The sequence below is a fragment of the Dendrobium catenatum genome, unplaced genomic scaffold (assembly GCF_001605985.2).
Source record: "Dendrobium catenatum unplaced genomic scaffold, ASM160598v2 fragScaff_scaffold_1021, whole genome shotgun sequence".
NCBI lineage: Eukaryota > Viridiplantae > Streptophyta > Magnoliopsida > Asparagales > Orchidaceae > Dendrobium > Dendrobium catenatum.
This window is the reverse complement of record NW_021319483.1, coordinates 3,281,006-3,298,657: the sequence shown is the minus strand read 5'-3', so window position 1 is coordinate 3,298,657 and position 17,652 is coordinate 3,281,006. Positions and strand designations below refer to the sequence as shown.

General features: G+C 34.5%; 2 protein-coding genes across 5 annotated transcripts; one reads left to right on the top strand and one right to left on the bottom strand.

Moving 5' to 3' along the window:
• Positions 1–1,930: 1,930 nt before the first annotated feature.
• On the top strand, positions 1,931–9,608 carry LOC110102020 (2-alkenal reductase (NADP(+)-dependent)). Of its 4 annotated transcripts, none has more exons than XM_020830159.2 (6): positions 1,931–2,181; positions 2,395–2,628; positions 7,850–8,030; positions 8,124–8,290; positions 8,515–8,597; positions 8,680–9,608. In XM_020830159.2, exons 2-6 carry the CDS (start codon positions 2,395–2,397, stop codon positions 9,056–9,058), a joined length of 1,044 nt encoding a protein of 347 aa, XP_020685818.1. In that variant the 5' UTR covers positions 1,931–2,181; the 3' UTR covers positions 9,059–9,608. The 4 variants fall into 4 exon arrangements, with proteins under 4 accessions (XP_020685818.1, XP_020685815.1, XP_028553724.1 ...); XM_020830156.2 differs by having other exon boundaries at positions 2,355–2,628; XM_028697891.1 differs by having other exon boundaries at positions 2,294–2,628.
• A 5,923-nt stretch (positions 9,609–15,531) lies between these two features.
• Positions 15,532–16,056, bottom strand: LOC110102017 (EG45-like domain containing protein 2). The gene is made up of 2 exons (XM_028697908.1): positions 15,888–16,056; positions 15,532–15,815 (listed from the first exon to the last, which is right to left on the bottom strand). Exons 1-2 carry the CDS (start codon positions 15,991–15,993, stop codon positions 15,532–15,534), a joined length of 390 nt encoding a protein of 129 aa, XP_028553741.1. The 5' UTR covers positions 15,994–16,056.
• Positions 16,057–17,652: the final 1,596 nt, after the last annotated feature.

Sequence of the window (17,652 nt, the reverse complement as noted above, 5' to 3'; positions counted from 1 at the left end):
TGTAAAGTATTCAAATGCAGGAGTTTTGAAAATATTTGTGTTTGATTGGATGAAAAATGAATGCAAAGTAAAATAAAATAAATGTAGTGTAATTATTTTAGGAGTGGTTTGGTTGGATGTAAAGTTAGTGTAAAGTAAAATGAATGCAAGGGTTTTGAAAATTTTAGCATTTGGTTGGATGAAAAATATATCCAAGTAAATGCAGTGTATTCCATTCTAATTTATTTTTTAGGAAAATCGTTCTTGTCCAGTTTTGAACGAGAACCATTTACACCATTCCAAAGTTTGCTTGACCACTATTGATGGTCATCGTCTCCACTGCCACCTTACGGTCAATCACCACTTGCCAGCATCCACTGTCGGCAGCCGACCACCATTGCTCGTAGCCCGCAGCCCATCACCACCACCATAGCCACCCACCTCCACCGTCGGCCTCCAACACCGACCACCGTTGACTAGCCTTGACACAATTAGGGCTATCAAAATCGGGTCATGTGTCGGGTTCAGGTCCAACCCCAAATTGACCCGACACTGTTCAACCCGACTCGTTTTTGCAAACGGGTCGATTTTTCGAACCCGACCCGCTTCGGGTATATTTTATTAAAAAAACATTTATTTAATTCAATTTATTTAAATATAAATCAAATTAAGATAAGATTTACTTCAATTAATTTAAAATAAATCAAGATTAATTTAATTTGTGCAACAATGTTTATAATTTTTTGAAATATCATTTACTTATTTCATAAAAATCCTTAAAATCCCTCTTAAATTAATTAAAAACGGGTCAAACTGGGTTGATTTCGAGTTTCTGGGTCAACTCGACCTGGTTTTACAAACGGGTCGAAATCTCTAACCGAACCCGACCCAGTTCAGGTTCGAGTTGACCCAAACCAAAAATTTTCGGGTCGGGTCAAATAATAACACTCCTAGACACAATCTTTTTACACTTTATATCGCATTCATTTTACTTCAAATCAAACTAAAAAACTCATGCATTCCTTTTGCACTCCAATTAATTTAAAAAATATTCATTTTAGAATGTATTCATTTTATACTATATTTCTTTTTCAGACAACCAAACAATCTTTCAATTTATTTTTGAGGTAAACTAAACTTACGTAGTTTTGACAAAGAACCATTTACATCGCAAGGAAGCTCGCTTGACCGTTACAACCCACCATTGCCGCATCCATTGCTAGCCACCACCACTCGATAGTTTTCACTGCTAACCACCAGCCACCACCACCGATGGCCCAACCACTACCACTGACATGATCATCTTAGGAATGTTTGGCTGCAAGTAGGGTTTTTTTTTTTTTTTTTTTTTTTGTAGGTAGGTTAGGGGATTCGAGTGCGGATAAAAGGGGAGGATGTAATTTTGTCAGAAAATGAGTCGGAGTTCAATCCACACGCATGTAGTATTTAACCCAAATAAAATTTAATAAATTCTATATATTGAAATTTTCTAATGTATTTTTTAGATGGTGAAATTTTATGAAATAGTTAACATGACAAAAATTAAATAATTACAATAAATTATTTGATTATTTATTTAAAATTTAAGTCAGCTAACTCAAATAAAACCTAATAATTTTAAATTATTTATTAGAATTATTTAATAAGATTAATTTATTTGTATCTAATTTATATAATTTAAAATTATTAATTCTAATTTCAAATTATTTACCAATTTTAATTAGATTAATTAAAAATAATTATTATATATTAATATTAGAATTAACAATCAGTTAATCAATTATTAAATTTTATTTAATCTCTAATTTTTAAAGGAAGACCTAAAAAACCTATAATTATATGCTACATTAAATTTTCTTATTATCCAATAAGTTGACTCCTTTTTCCACTTGAATTACTTTTAATCTTATTAAATAAAGACAAAAAATAAAATATAATAAAAGATGATAGGATCGCAGGCGGAGTTGGCAGTCTCTGCCATTGAGAAATTATTTTTGATCTATAATTGCTCTTCGGTTTGTTCTTTGTCTATTCTCTTACTAGAGCTTTAGGTCCGTCTAGGGTTGGTTGTTCGTCGTCGGCGTCGCCATTTCTTTTATTGTTGCATCGGAAATAGTTTTGAAAAAGTCGCTAAAGGAAGCTTCTTTGCCTCCTACTTTGTTGCTGTCGGATCGGAAGTCACGACGGGAGCTCGCCGCCAAGGTAACGATCTTTCTCCCCTTTCGCGCGTTTCTTCGGCTAAATCCCGTAAATCCGCCAAACTATCGGATTTAAGACAAAAGGGAGAATAGACGGCATTGTAAGTTTTATGTAGGATTTGGAGTTGTCATTTTTGCTGTTTAGCAGTAGTTAGCTTAAAGCCTGCTCAAATCCAGCATCCAAACAGCCCCTTAAACTGGTTTATAGTTCTGCAAGATGAACGTGGAGAACAGATATGTTACGATTAAACACCCGATCGAAGGCAAGCCATTAATGTCTGACTTTGAGGTAAGGACAGAGCAGCTTACCTTGGAGATCCAGAAAGGCTCTAAGGATGTTATTGTGAAGAACATCTTTGTCTCCATCGATCCATACCAGCTCAATCGCATGAAAGCTGAGAGTGCTTCTCAGAAAGCTTCCATTTTATCAAGCTGCATCTCTCCTGGACAGGTACCTCCCTCATTTCTGCTTTTACATTGATACCATGTAGTAATTATTTGTGATATCCGCCGGTACTGAAGCCAAATAAGGAGCGGCTTCTGAACGGCTTGACAGACTTGTACGTAAAAAAAAAGGTTCAAGAATGATTCAAACCTTAGGGGCTGTTTGGCAACAAGTGGGATTTAACTTTAGTGGGATTTAATAAATCCTGTAAATCCGGATTTAGTAAATCCGAAATGTGTTAAATCCTAAAAACTGTTTGGTATGTTAAATGTTAAATCTTGTAAAATCCTGAAAACTTTTGGCAACATATATTAGAGATTATGGCGGTTAAGGGATGTTAAGTTTAAAGGAGATATTTATGAAATTAAATGCATTGCATATAAAACATAATAAAAACAATTTTAGTGTCATATTAAAATTGATCAAAAATCAATACAAAATAGTTAATTACAAACTAACATGGACCAAAACAATGAAGAGTTGAAATATTAAATAAACTAATTTATATTGAATATTTAACTTACTATTATATCATTAATTAATCAATTTAAGTTAAATTAGATAATTAATTTAGTGCACTAATCTACTATTAATTTATTTATTTAGATTAACTAATTATATTGTGTTATAATAATATAAAATAAGTTAATCGAGTAATAACGTTGAGGTGTTTAAATTTTAAAGGAAGATATTTATGAAATTAAGTCATTGCCATTAAAACATAATAAAACAAATTTTTAGGTCAGATTAAAAAAAGGGACCGAAAATTCAACTACAAGTTAATTACAAACTAACAGGATCAAAATGAGGAGTTTAAATATGAAATTAAGTTAATTATATTAATATTAATTTACTAATTATATTATTAATTAATCAATTAACGGTTAAATTAGATAATATAATTTATGCACTATCTACTGTTAATATTAATTAAATAACATTAATATTAATGTTTAAAATTATATAAATTAAGTTTAATGGATAATAACTTTGATGGCGTCTGAGGGTTTGTATTTCTTGTCGTTGTTTGTTCGGCTTCGTTTGATTCGCAGGGAGGTGTCAAGATGCGCGCGTCACGAACTTCCGGTCCTTCGTAGGCTGTTCCGACTTCGCTCTCTTCGGCTTCGTTGATTCGCAAGGAGGTGTACAGATTGCGCGTGTCGCTTACTTCGGTTCCTTCGTGGCTGTTTCGACTTCGCTCCTTAGACGACTTTCCCTTCGTGTCGGATCGGGAAATTACGACCAATTTTTGACGGAAGCAAAGAACAGAGATGCTCGCTGGCTGTGAAGGTAAGCTTTCCCCTTGTCGCGCGCTTCTAATGTTAAATCCCATTAAATCCACCGAACCGAGGGATTTAGTAAATCCGGGATTTAAGCCGTAAATCCGTAAATTCGGGATTTACGGAATCCCGGGATTTAACGCGCGCACAAAAACCGTTTGGCTGGATTTAGCGTAAATCCGACTTAAATCCCATGATAAATCCGATACAAACAGCCCCTTAGATTGAAAGTTAAGGAAAAGATTTTAGATTAAGTTAAAATTTTATGGGCATGTTTGGATGCAGTTAGGATTTAATTTAAGTAGGATTTAAATCCTTTAAATCTGAATTTATTAAATCTTGAGAGTGTTTGTTGTGGGATAAAATATGCACGGCAATAGAGTTAGAATTTTTCATCTCAGTATTGTACGAATATCCAGCACACAAACAGGATTTTTAGGGTTATCCAAATCAGGTCACTGGTTGGGTTCGGGTCCAACCCGAAATTGACTCGACACTGTTCGACCCAACTAGTTTTTGCAAATGGGTCAGTTTTTTTGACCCGAACTCAACCCGTTTTGGGTCCAGGTCAACCCAAACTCAACCCGCTTTGGGTATGTTTTATTAAAAAAAATTTCATTTAATTCGATTTATTTAAACCAAAATCAAATTAAGGTAAGATTAATTTCAAAAAATTTTAAATAAACCAAGCTTGATACAGTTTGTACAATATGATTTATTATTTTTTACAAATAAAATTTACTTATTTCATAAAAATCTTTTAAAACCCTCCAAAATTAATTAAGAATGGGCCAAACCGGGTTTATTTCGGGTTTCCGGGTAAACCCAAACCCAACCGGGTTCGGGTTCAAGTTGACTTGACTTGAACCCGAAATTTTTGTTCGGGTTTGGGCCGGGTTTTCGGTTGTGTCAAATATTGACATCTCTAAGGAAATTCAAAAACACAACTTTTTGCGTGGAAAATCCTGGAAAAGGGAAAAACCATGTGGTCACGCACAGTTGAAATGATTCCACTAGTATTTGAATAGATAACAAAGCTTGATTCGTCATTTAATTCAAAGACTGTGAAATTACAATAATAGGAAAAGTTAGGAGTAAGTCTGGTGTCGGTCAGTGCCCGAGCGGAAGTTCAACGTTGATCGGTGGCTAGGTGAATGTCTGGCATCCATCGGTAGTCAGGAAGAAGTCCAACGTTAGTTGGTGAACGGGTGGAAGTCCAGCTTTAGCCGTTGGCCAAGCGGAGGTTTTGTGATGGTCGGTGGTCGGGTGGAAGTCTGGCGTAAATTGGTGTCCAAGTGGAAGTCCAGCGTCGATCGGTGGCTGAGCGGAAGTTCGGCGTTGATCGGTGGCCAGGTGGAAGTTCGGCCTCTATCGGTGGCAGAGTAGAAGTCTGGCGTCAGTGGCTGGGCGAAAGTTCGGCGTCAGTCGGTGGCCGGGTGAAAGTCTGGCGTTAGTCGGTTAATGGTCGATGGCAGGGCGGATTTCCGGTAACGGTCGGTGGCCGAGCAGAAGTCTTGTTTCTGTCGATGGCCTGATGGAAGTCCGATAACGGTCAATGGTCGGCGGTGGTCCGACAGTGGCTTGACAGTGGTCGAGGAGGAGCTTAGTGGCAAGAGAGATCTCAGATCTTTTTTGTGAAGAATGGGGTGTCTATTTATAGTTTTTGGGAATGACATAGCTAGTAAATAAAGAGAAAATCAAAGGCATGTTGGGGTGTTTTGTATGGATGGCCAATATTGATTCCTTTGATCATACACTGTTTATTGAGCATTAGAGTGCTTTAATGATATCAATTCGACGATCTTGGGCTCGTTGGATTCGTCTCATCGAGCTACTCGATTCGACCATAAGCATGTCACATTTGAAAATCATTTAGTCATCTAATTTATACTTTGAACCTTCTAAATGTGCTTCATGCCCTTGATTTGGACCCATTTAGGCTCAGATCGGATCGAATTTGGTGTCGCTAGGTTCGTCTTTTAGAGATGCTCGGTTAGACTATAAGTTTGTTGAAACCGGAGTTCGGATGGTCCCGAAAATAATTTCAGAAGTTTCCAATTTAAATTTGCCTCAAGATTCGTGTCTAATCAAAATAGTTTTTGATTATATATCAGGGTTAAATTCTAAAAACTATTTGGTAAGAAATATGTTAAATCTTAATAAATTATATGTGATTGTTTAGCAATGCTATTTAAGATTTAAGGTGGTTAATTCATATGATATTTATATTTTTAAATATGAGTTACTTATTAATTTTAATTTTAATTAATATAATTAAATTATAATTATGAATACTGTAATTAGGATGTTATTTTAATGAGTATTTTATTACTAACTTATTTAGGTGTTATTTTAATAAGTATTTCAATATTAATTATAATGATAACTATGTAATTAATTATTTTTTAATAATTTAAGTAATTAATCATTTATTTACTATTTATACTTGTGATTAAACATTATTTTTATAAATTTTTAATTACTAGTTATACTTATAATCTATGTTACACCGATACGGATACGGCGACACGGATACAACACGATACGGATACGGGACACGTCAATTCTTAAAAATACAGGATAAGGGTACGGCGCAGACACAGCATTATAATTTATAAATCATACATAAAAATTAAGAAAGCAATCAATAGCATATATTTGAAATTAACCAAAGAAAAAGTGACACACAACATGATTTTGTAGTTGTAGTCTTATAATTCAAAATGATAAATTAAGCATTAAATGACTAGTACATACAACTATAAAGCGTGAACATAAATTATCTTAGGCACATGAAGTTAACTATTCATAGAATTTGATGATGATAATTATCGTTCTTCATTGGTTTGTCTTTGAACTTCTAAGTATCTAATTCTTAATAAATATCATACTTTATTCAATGCTTCCATATCAGTGATAAGATTAGTAATTTTTTTAACTTTTTTCAAATATTCATGCAAGAGACTCAAATCCATCTCGAAAATGAGAGAATCTTGCTCGCAACTGTGGAAGTAAATACGATACGTCTTTTTTTTCAGATTTCTTTTTGTTTTTCAACGGGCACGCGTATCAGATACGCGTGTCCTTTTGAAATTAAATAGTATTTTAATTGGATACGGCTTTGGCATATCCGACACGTATCGGTGGAGTATCGAAGGCGTATCTGTGTATCAGTGTATCGGATGCAGCACGCCTTCATAAATAGGTGTATCGGTGCAACATAGCTTATAATTATCTAATTAATCAATTAAATATTCTATTATAAACTAATTATTTAATTAATATTTACACTATTAATTTTCTAATTAATTATTTATATTTTAAAGTATATTAATTAAGTTAATTATATTATTATCTAATTAAGAAATTAAGAATTAATCTCATCCTTATAGGTAGGTTGGCTTTCCCCCTTCTCTGTTTCTTCATTGCCATTCACGTGAGGTAGAGCTTCCCTCTTTGGCTTCGCTGGTTCTCATGGGGTCGAGCTTCAAACGAGTTGCTTGCCATTGCATGTCTAGAGTTTGCTTTTCCTCTTATGTATTTATTGTTGTTGTTCTACTTTGTGTGAAGTAAAGTTCTGAAAGAGTCGAAGCAATATTTCTCCGAATTCGTGTGCTTCTTCAGTCAGACTTACAAAATCTGCAAAAAGTCGGATTTACAAAATTCGGGATGTAGGGAAAAAATGGTGAAAATGCCTTGAAATAGAGATTAGACTTGCCTTGAGATTTAATTTTGTATTTTGTGACATTTGGCAGGATTTAGCTCAAATATTGCCTAAATCTGGCCTAAATCTTGCATCCAAGTAGGTCCTATGTGTTTTTATGGTTGGACTTCTAAGGAGTTGTACAGAGAATAATTAAATCGGTATTTAGCCGGATATGGTCTAGAATAAAACAAATAAACTTGAATTGTTTGATTTTCTATCTCACAAATTTACTAGAAAGCAGAAAATTGATGCGCATGGACTGGGAAGAGTCGTGGAGTCTGGCAACGACAAGTGGAAAAAGGGTGATTTGATTACTGGGTTTCTCGGTTGGGAGGAGTACTCTCTTGTCAAGCCATGGCCGGAACCCAACAAAATAGAGGCTGTTGATCAGTTTCCATTATCTTGCTATCTTAGTGTCTTAGGTTGGTATTAATTATATAACATGATTTGTTCTCTAAAGAATGTTTGTGCCATTTTCAACTTTTTTACTCTACCTTTACTTTCTTCCTGAGCAGGTAACAGTGGGCTTACAGCATATGCAGGATTATTTCATATCTGCAAGCCAAAAAAGGGTGATAAAGTGTTTGTGTCGGCAGCGGCAGGATCTGTTGGCAACCTTGTTGGCCAGTATGCAAAGCTCGCAGGCTGCTATGTTGTTGGATGTGCAGGGAGTAAAAAAAAGGTGGGAGTTTTTGAATAAAATAATGAATAGTGCAATTCTTGTTCCATCAGTCCATGTTCTTTTTCCTGTCATGAGATTACCACCCATAGAGATATGTATCTTCATTTTTAGAGGAAAACTCTTTTTCTAAAAGATTTCAGATACCATAAAATACATATAATAGATACAGTGTTGAAATTGTATTATTAACCTGGAAAGGTATGAAAGCATTGCTCTAATTGTAGGTTGATCTGCTCAAGGAGAAGCTGGGATTTGATGATGTATTCAACTACAAAGAGGAACCCGAGCTCAAGTCTGCACTAAGAAGGTGGGTGAGAAATTGCATATAGTTCCATATTATACTGAAAAGGTATAGTTACACATATCGATTCTTCTCTTGTTGCATTCAGGTATTTTCCAGATGGAATAGACATATACTTTGATAATGTAGGTGGAGAAATGCTGGAAGTTGCAATAGCTAACATGAATGCATTTGGCCGAGTGGCCGCTTGCGGTGCTATCTCAGAGTACACAGACAAAAAGAAGCAAGCCCGAATTGACATGATGGATGTGATTTACAAGAGAATAACCATTTCCGGTTACTTGGCTTCTGATTATATTCACGCATATCCTGATTTTGTGTCCATGACCTCCGAGCATCTTAGCCATGGCAGAATGCATGCAGTTGAAGACATCTCCCATGGCATTGAGAATGTTCCTTCAGCCTTAGTAGAACTATTTGAAGGTGTAAATATTGGAAAGAAATTAGTGCAAGTGAGTGAAATCTAAAGGGTAGAAGCGAAGAACACACATGTTGAATGTGTGTTTCTTCTGCTAAGAGTCACTCGTCAATGCCCTCTTGTCCAGAGTAATAAAATGGAGTAGAACTATGAAACTCAAGCAGTCTTCAGTAAAGGACAATTTCATTTCTGCGCACAATATAAATCAGTAATTGCCATCTCATTGCATCAACTGTTATCAGCAAAAGTTCATGATATTTAGTAATCTATGTAATATAATAGGTAAACAGCAGCATTTGAAGCTGGTAGGATTCTTCACCTGTTCATACAACCCATCATGAACAAACCCATCAGTAGCAATTCGGCGCAATGGCTCCCTGTCGATCTGGCCAAGCATCGGGTCATCCATCCCTGGGAAATTTCCCAGCAAATGGAGCATTACTAGCAACAAAGCCAGGAAAGTCATCGGCTGCAAGAAAGTTGGGATGCTGCTTTGGAGGATTGTCTCAAGAAAAAAAATATTATAAATGCATAGTTGTTACGCAACCGTACAGTCCTGAATATATTTTTTAAATGCATAATGGCTACACATCTGTTCAGTCGCGAATATATACTACAACCACAACCATACATCAATGTGACATTGTGTATCCAAGTGTTTGCTGTGTTTTATAGCCTAGTTTGAGATAGACATAGAGCAAAGCGTCGTGGCACTCCAGATTCCAACACTGTGGTGCTGTCAATCAAATTAGAGACAGAAAGAGGAGCATCGCGGTGCTCCAAATTATGATCATTGTTAAAATTTTGGTTTTTTTTTAGGGAGTTTTACATACATACCACTCAATACTATTCTATTTACATATTTAACACCTAAAACTTTAATATTACATAAATACCACCCATAGTTCATTTTCATACAAAATATGAGTGGTAGAAATGAAATATATGAGTGGTAGGAAAGAAATATAAGTGATATATTTGATATTAAAATAATATAGGGTGGTATGGATGTAATATTAAAGTTTTAGATGTTAAATATATAAATAGTATGTTATAAAGGGGTATGTATGTAAATTTCCCTTTTTTTTATTATTATTACCTATCATTAATCTTAAGTTAATTGATAAGAGTCTTAGAATGTTGAATGGTGTAGGGAGTGACCAAAGTTTAGGGTTGAAAAGATTGAATGAGTTGGTAGCACGGTGGCATTGAGCTTTTGGGTAAAAATTTAGATTTTGAGCGTGAAACAGGTTGGGAAGTGTTGCCGCACCATTGGGTCTCATGTGAGTATATTTTGGGATTCTTTGAGAGCATTGCATCGCTAGAAAGTGGGTTTCATGATCAAAATAGTGAAAATGTAATATTAAAATATCTTAAAGCAAGAGGGAGGGAGATTTGGAGGCCAAAGTCTAGGATTTGTCCGTCGGGCTAGTTTAAGAAATTGTAGAGCTTAGTATAAACTCTTAAACCCCATGTGTCTTATTTCAATTCTAGTAAATTTATTTATTAAAAGTTAAGAACAAAAATGTTCTTTTCTTGGGTCTTACGATGTTTTCAACATGTGATTTTTTGTATGTTATTGTACTCTTTATTATAAATATTTTGGGTATATATAATTTAGTTTTCAATGCTTAATTTTTCCATACTAATTTCTAACTATTTTATTGAATGGAAGCTTTCCTGGCAATAATAGTAATTATATAAAAATCTTGAAATATTTAGGTGAATATTTCTTTGAAAAATGACATTGAAAGGAAAAGTTCGGTGAGTATTATGTTCTACTAGAATTATAGCTTTATTGGCAATTTATGCATTTTATGTATATTATATTGAATATTTAACATTAAGTACTTCCGCATTTCATGATAATGGAGAAGTTATATCTTGGTATGTGAAAAAGTGCAATTTTTGTGATATTTCAAGAGCCCTAAATATATTTTTCTCCCCATCTTCTTGATGCAGATGTGGGAAAAATTATGGCCACACTTGTTGAAAGTAAGTGTGAGAGGCTAAACAACATTGTAAGTGCTAAGGTAGATGTGGGAGGGATTTTGACCCCACTTGCTTTAGGCGTGTATGGGAGGTAAAGGAAGGCATAAGTTGAAATAAAGATATAAGAAGACATTGAACATGTGCATGATATGTAGTGCAATTCATATGTTAATAGTTTACTATATTAAGTTTAAGAAATGTTCTAAAATATGCTCAATAAACTTTGACTTTATGTATGAATTATATTAGAAAAGTAAAAGTAAAAATGTAATGTAAGTGAATCTCTAAACTAATTATTATGTACGACTTTCGACAACTTTTGTAAAAGTGGTTAGGTGGTTATGAAAGTGTAAGTGTCAGCTCTGAGATTATGTATATACTAGGACTTTGCTAATACTTCGACTAATTTACAAGTCTTTATATTTTTCTTTAATTAACTGATTTTAATAATTGCATTGAATATTATTAGCTATGAGGGGTAGTAGGAGGGGAGTCTACTGGGCTACTTAAGCTTACTTTATTCTTTTAATAAAGGTATAGTTCCTATCGAGTATGTCAGGTATAGAGGCAAGGTTCTAGATCTGGATTCCTAAGGTATGATTTTGTAATTTATCTTTTAATTTTTTTAATGTATATACTTATATAATTTGGATTATTGTAATTGTATTTTGAAGAATTAAAGTTTATTTTACTACTTTTATATTTTAAAATTTTAGTATCTCTTGTTGTAATTATTGTGATGAGTTATTTAATTGTAGGATTAAGTAAATTCAATCCTTCTATTTTATCCTAGGGCGTTGAAAGTGGTGTTAGAGCAACTATTTGGAAGGACTGGAGAATTTTAACTAAAGCTACAAGAAATAAATTGTATCGGTATGGGGTGGAGTTTGGATTCTAATATACATTGTTGTCTATTAGTTGTGTTGTATAATTAAATTTCCCTATTTTATCTAGATTAAAGTGATGTTGTATTATGAACCCCCATGACTAAGAAGAAGCTAAAAGATAGAGTTTCAGTCAGGCTGTAATAGTTCAGAGTACCATGGGGGCAATGACTTATGATTTGATAATACAGTTTGTTGGGTTGGTGGCCCAACTGATGAGTGAGGCTCGGGGTAAGTTGGCTAAAGTAAAGGAGGATGAGATTGATAAGCATCAACAATTATTTTTCATATTGAAGCTACCCCATTTGCAGGGTACTACTGAGCCTCAGACAGCTAAGGACCGATTAATGAGAGTAGAAAAATCCTTCGATAGTATGTAGTGCCCTGAGGGCAAGAAGGTTCTATTAACGGTGTTTTTATGAAATGTTGAGGCAAAGTGTTTGTGGATAGGCCAGCAGGGAGAGAGAGGTTTCAAGGGAGATCGAATGTAGATATCAGTTGGGAGGAGTTCACAAAGACCTTTAGGAGCTAGTTTGTGCCACCTTATGCTAGGTAGCAGGTGCAAGAGTCCTTTTTGAGGTTCATGCAAGAGAACAAGATGATGATGCAGTATGAGACATCAATCATAGCTCTTGTCAGGCATGCTTCCCAATTAATGAGCACCCTAAAAGGGAAGTGTTATCAATTTCTGCGAGGTTTGAGAGATATCTTGAGGCATCCCTTAGTTCCATTTCATATTAGTGATTTTTTTAAGCTTGTAGAGTGAGCTAGATTGGTGAAAAATTATCTGATGTCCACCCAACATATGTGGGATGCTAACAGGAAGAAATTTGGTGGAGAGTCCTCGAGAAGTACATTCAATGGGAAAAACCCAGAACGGGGCCTGGTGATTCTAGGAGGGAGAACTGGCAACATCTGGGAGTGTTAGGGAATTTGAATTTATCTGAAGTGCAACAGCCTATGGTTTCTCTAGAAGGAGGCATGCATGTTGATATTATCTATATGCGGGTTAATGCTTCAAGTGTGGCCATGCATGTTATAAGGAGGCGCAGTGTCCATAGAGAGGGCAAACATGAAGCTGGAGATAGTTAAAGTCAGAGGTAACAACCAACCCTTTCTAGAGAAGTCAGTGAGGCTTCATTAACCCGTAGTGGAGGTAGATTTGGAGAGAGATCATTAGGTGGATCATTGGAGGAGCATAATGGGAGTATATCCCAGTAGTTAGTGCATCCCTGATTCAACACAGAATATATAGTCTGACGTAATAAGAGGCGAGAGATGCACGGAATATATTGACATATATGGTCTATATTTCTGAACAATCTTTTAACATTTATTTTTGGTGCTAATCATTCATTTATATCTAAACGGTTTCTATTTGCAATGAGTTTAGCATCTATTTAATTATGTCTTGTGTTATTTGTTATGTTGCCAATAGATGACAACAGTTGTTTGTATGTGTGAGGTTAATATTTTGGGTAGAAAGTTAGCGTCAGCATTGATCATATTTCCTCTAAAGGAGTTTGTTGTGGTAGTAGGCATGGATTGGTTAAGTAGGTATCAGGCTCTAATCTATTTTCATAAGAAGCAAGTTAGTCTATTTGTATATAGGGGTATATTTCATTTTTTAGGCATTAGTTGTTCCTTATCATTTTTAATTTTTGCATTGTAAATGAAGAAGCCTAAAGGCAATGGGATTATGTATTTTTGGCTTATGCAAGAGATTTGAATAAATCAATAAAGGGTCTAGATGATGTTCTCGTAGTGAAAGAATTCCCTGATGTTTGTCCTGAAGAATTGTCTAGGTTACCTAAGGAGAGAGGTGGAATTTTGTATTGAGGTGCTGCCGAGTACAATTACAATAGAGAAGACTTCATGCATGATGGCACCGAGAGAATTATAGAAGTTGAAAGTTTATCTATAAAAGCTTGTAGATAGGGTTTTATCGGGCCTATTGGGATTTCCTTAGGGAGCTCCTATATTATTTTTGAAGAAGGATGGGTCTCTGTGAATGTGTATAGATTATCGGGAGATGAATAAAATACTAATGAAAAAATAAGTATCCATTTATGTGGATAGATTATTTATTTGATCAATTGGAAGGAGCAACAATATTGTCTAAGATCGATCTGAGATCAAGCTATCACCAACTGATCATGAAGGTAGAAGATGTAGCAAAGACTGGTTTTAGTATCATGTATGAGCAATATGTTTTTTAATTAATGTCATTTGGTGTGACTAATGCTCTGTCGGTATTCATGGATCATATGCATCAAGTATTTAGGGATTATTTAGACTAGTTCATTATTGTGTTCGTTAATGATATTCTTGTGTATTCAAAATATGAGGAGGAACATACAGGTCATTTGAGATTAACTTTAGAGACTCTGAGGTGGCAGATTTTGTTTGCTAAATTCTTAAAGTATGAGTTTTAGTTGACTTTTATAATATTTTGGGGGCATATGGTGAGCAAGGAGGGGATTATTGTGGATTCCCAGAAGGTGCAAGCCCTAGTGCACTAACTGAGGTTGTCATCTATGACAGAATATTATAAAAAGTTTTTCAAAGGCTTTTCATGTATTATTTTCCCTCTTGTAAGGTTGACTCGAAAGGCCTTGCTATTTGATTAGACACCAGAGTGTGAGGAGAGTTTTCAAAAGTTGGAGTGTTTGGTTTTAACACTATTTTAACTATTTCATCAAGTATATAATGATGCTTCTTTGAAATTTTTGTACTCTGTGTTGTTGCAAAACAAAAAGATAGTAGCTTAATTTGAAAGTTTGCGTTCCTTAGAGTTGTTGAAGCGCATCTCCATGTCTATTCTATGTAAAATAGTACAAGAGGACACAGAGAGAGGGAGAAAGAAATTTATTTGTATACTTTTTCTCAATTTTCATACTGAATTTCTTGGTGTAGTATTGCTTTGTAATTTTTTTCATATTTCGAATATTTGACATTAAATCATTATGTTCTTTTTTTTTCTACTGTATTTTTTGTTTTTTATTTATATTTGTTGGGTGGTTTACTTCCCCAACACTGTACTCCCCTGCCTAAACAAGAAGCCCATTTTAGTCATATTCGACGATACATGTTTCTTCCAAGTTTAAGAAAGACAAAAATTTTAGCAAACACAAATGTCATCCTCCTAAACCAAGAAATTTACTGTACTTCAGTTGCAGATTATTACAGAACAGGTAAATGTTATCACAAACATGAAGCAGCTCCAATCTAGACTGCAATTATGCTCGAGGATCCATTTGGGGCAGCATTTCAATAAACTGCGTCGTATTTCTATCCGATCATAACATCTTTTATTTTTAATTTATTTAATAATTTTTATGATGAAAAAAAATCTTTTTTACAATCAGATCATCATCTTATTCTTGATCATGAGCTCTCCATCAAGTGCATGGTTAAATTTTCTTTATTCATATTAACTTATATGAGATAACAAACACATCATTATAACACATCCTCTCTTGAGCCGGTCACATGAAGCTCTAGAAATCTATGTATGATCGATGTCTCCTTCACACCTGATCATCAAATTCTGCCGAAAGATGACAGAGATATCAGCAGAGAGCTATGAGCTAAATGAAAAGAACAATTGGAAGCGAAAATATATAATACAAATATAAATATTTACTTACATGGTGAACTCAATGTTTATGTTTGAGCTTGTTTTATGGGAAATTTCCATGAAAGCAGTTATTGAGAGAAGAATATTGGAAGGACAAGGATGAGTGGAGCACTCATCCACAACCACCACATCAACTACACCATCCTTGCATGGCCTTCCATGTTCACTAAGACATCTTATTCTGTACATTCTACCACAAGCAGCACCATTATCCCACAGGCTTCTGGACACTGCAGCAAACATGTTGTTTGCTGGGAACTGGTATTTACTGTCTCCATAGCATTTTGTTGCTGCTCAATTAAAGTGCAAATTAAAGAATTTTCTGAGATGAAAAATAAGATGATAAAGAATGAATTGCTTACGAATATATGGAGGATCATAGGAAGATGCAGTGCCAACATCGCCGAGCGTCGGAACTGCTTCCTGCCATAACAACAGCATTGAAGTTATGAGGAAGAATCTCCTCATGGTTTAAGGGAGGATCAAAGTACTTAATTAGGTTAGTTGGATGCTAATTACAAGGGATCGGATCGAGTTGTTTCATTATATAATAACAAGCTGTAAATATACCCTTCTACATTCTTGTTGATAACCACAAGAAAAAGATAAAGGTTCCTTTTCCTTAGTTTAGCAACTAATAACAGTTAATTAGTGGGTAAGTTTGTTATGATTAAATAACTTTGGAGGATAAACTTAAGAATGACTCGTATTCACATGGCTAAATGTTTGCGTGCAAGCAACTAAATGCATTCACACGGCTTGTTTTGTGTTTGGTTTAGATGTATTGGGTGAATTAATCAAGGATTGATTGGTTCCTCTTTAAAGGAATGAAATCAAATAAAAAATTACGATTTAAATCAGAATATTCTAAGTTATGATTAAGAGTGCTCTTTATTTACATCACGTGATCCTCGTTGATACTAAATTAGATATTGAAATCTTACTATGAGTCATACTCCATCGCCATGACATAATTAACCCACTTGAAAGGTTCAATGTAAAATGAAAGATATCATTCAGAGCACGCTCTTCTCTCTACAGACTACAGCTTAATAATAAAGGATTACACGTTTAGGATTAATTATCTAATTCTTCCTGTAAATGAAATGATAAACTTTGAAGATGATCAAATAACGTTACAATATAGAATAAGTCGAATAGCTATGATAGTGATCATCAATGGTAATTGTCAGGCAAGACTATATAATTCTTAAAGTCTCTCCACTCAAAAGAACATTTCTCATGCATAAAATGAGATCTTGTTTATAACTTTTTAGAGGGGATTTTGATAAATTCGGCTAGACGGAAAAAAAACAATCATTCCCTTAATAATAGATCATTTATTCAACATTTGAGTACTTTAGTGACAGCAAATTTTTAAGATATTAAACTTGTTAAATTCTCCGAGAAAAAATAATTTTATTATTATAAGAATTAATACATGACTTAAAAGGTCATTTGATTCTTCAATTAATATCTTAAAATTTTTTATAAGGACGTTTGATTTGCCTATAAATTCGTTAAAATTGAAGTCGGGAAGTTCCTTTATTTAATTATATAAAATTTCAATTCAACTATTTCTTCAAAAGTCATTGCTAATGAAGTAAAATTTATGGAGGCATATCAACTATAAAAATAAATTTTCATTAAGATTTATTAGTTAAGTCATTTTATTTATACATCTTAATTGTTAAGTCATAATATGAGGCTTCCGTTGAAAAAAAAAAATCATCTCTGATACATCATCACAAAATTAGCTTGATCAGGCACGAATCTCGAGGCAAAAACTAGTTGGAGACTTCAAAAATTAAATCCGGGAGCATCCGAACTCCGATTTCAACGATCTTACAGTCAAACTGAGCGTCTCGGAAATACGAACCCAAAAACACCAAGATCGACCCAATCCGAGCCCAAATAAGTCCGAATCAAGAGTTCAAAGCGCTGTTGGAAGGTTCAAACCGCAATTTGAGTTACCAAACGGTCTCCGATTTTGACGAGCTTATACTCGAATCGAACGGCTCGACGAGACAAATCCAACGAGCCCAAGATCACTAAATTCCGACAACATTAAGGCCTCCAAAAGTCCAACGAACGGTGCATAATCAAAGGATTCGATATCGGCCGTCC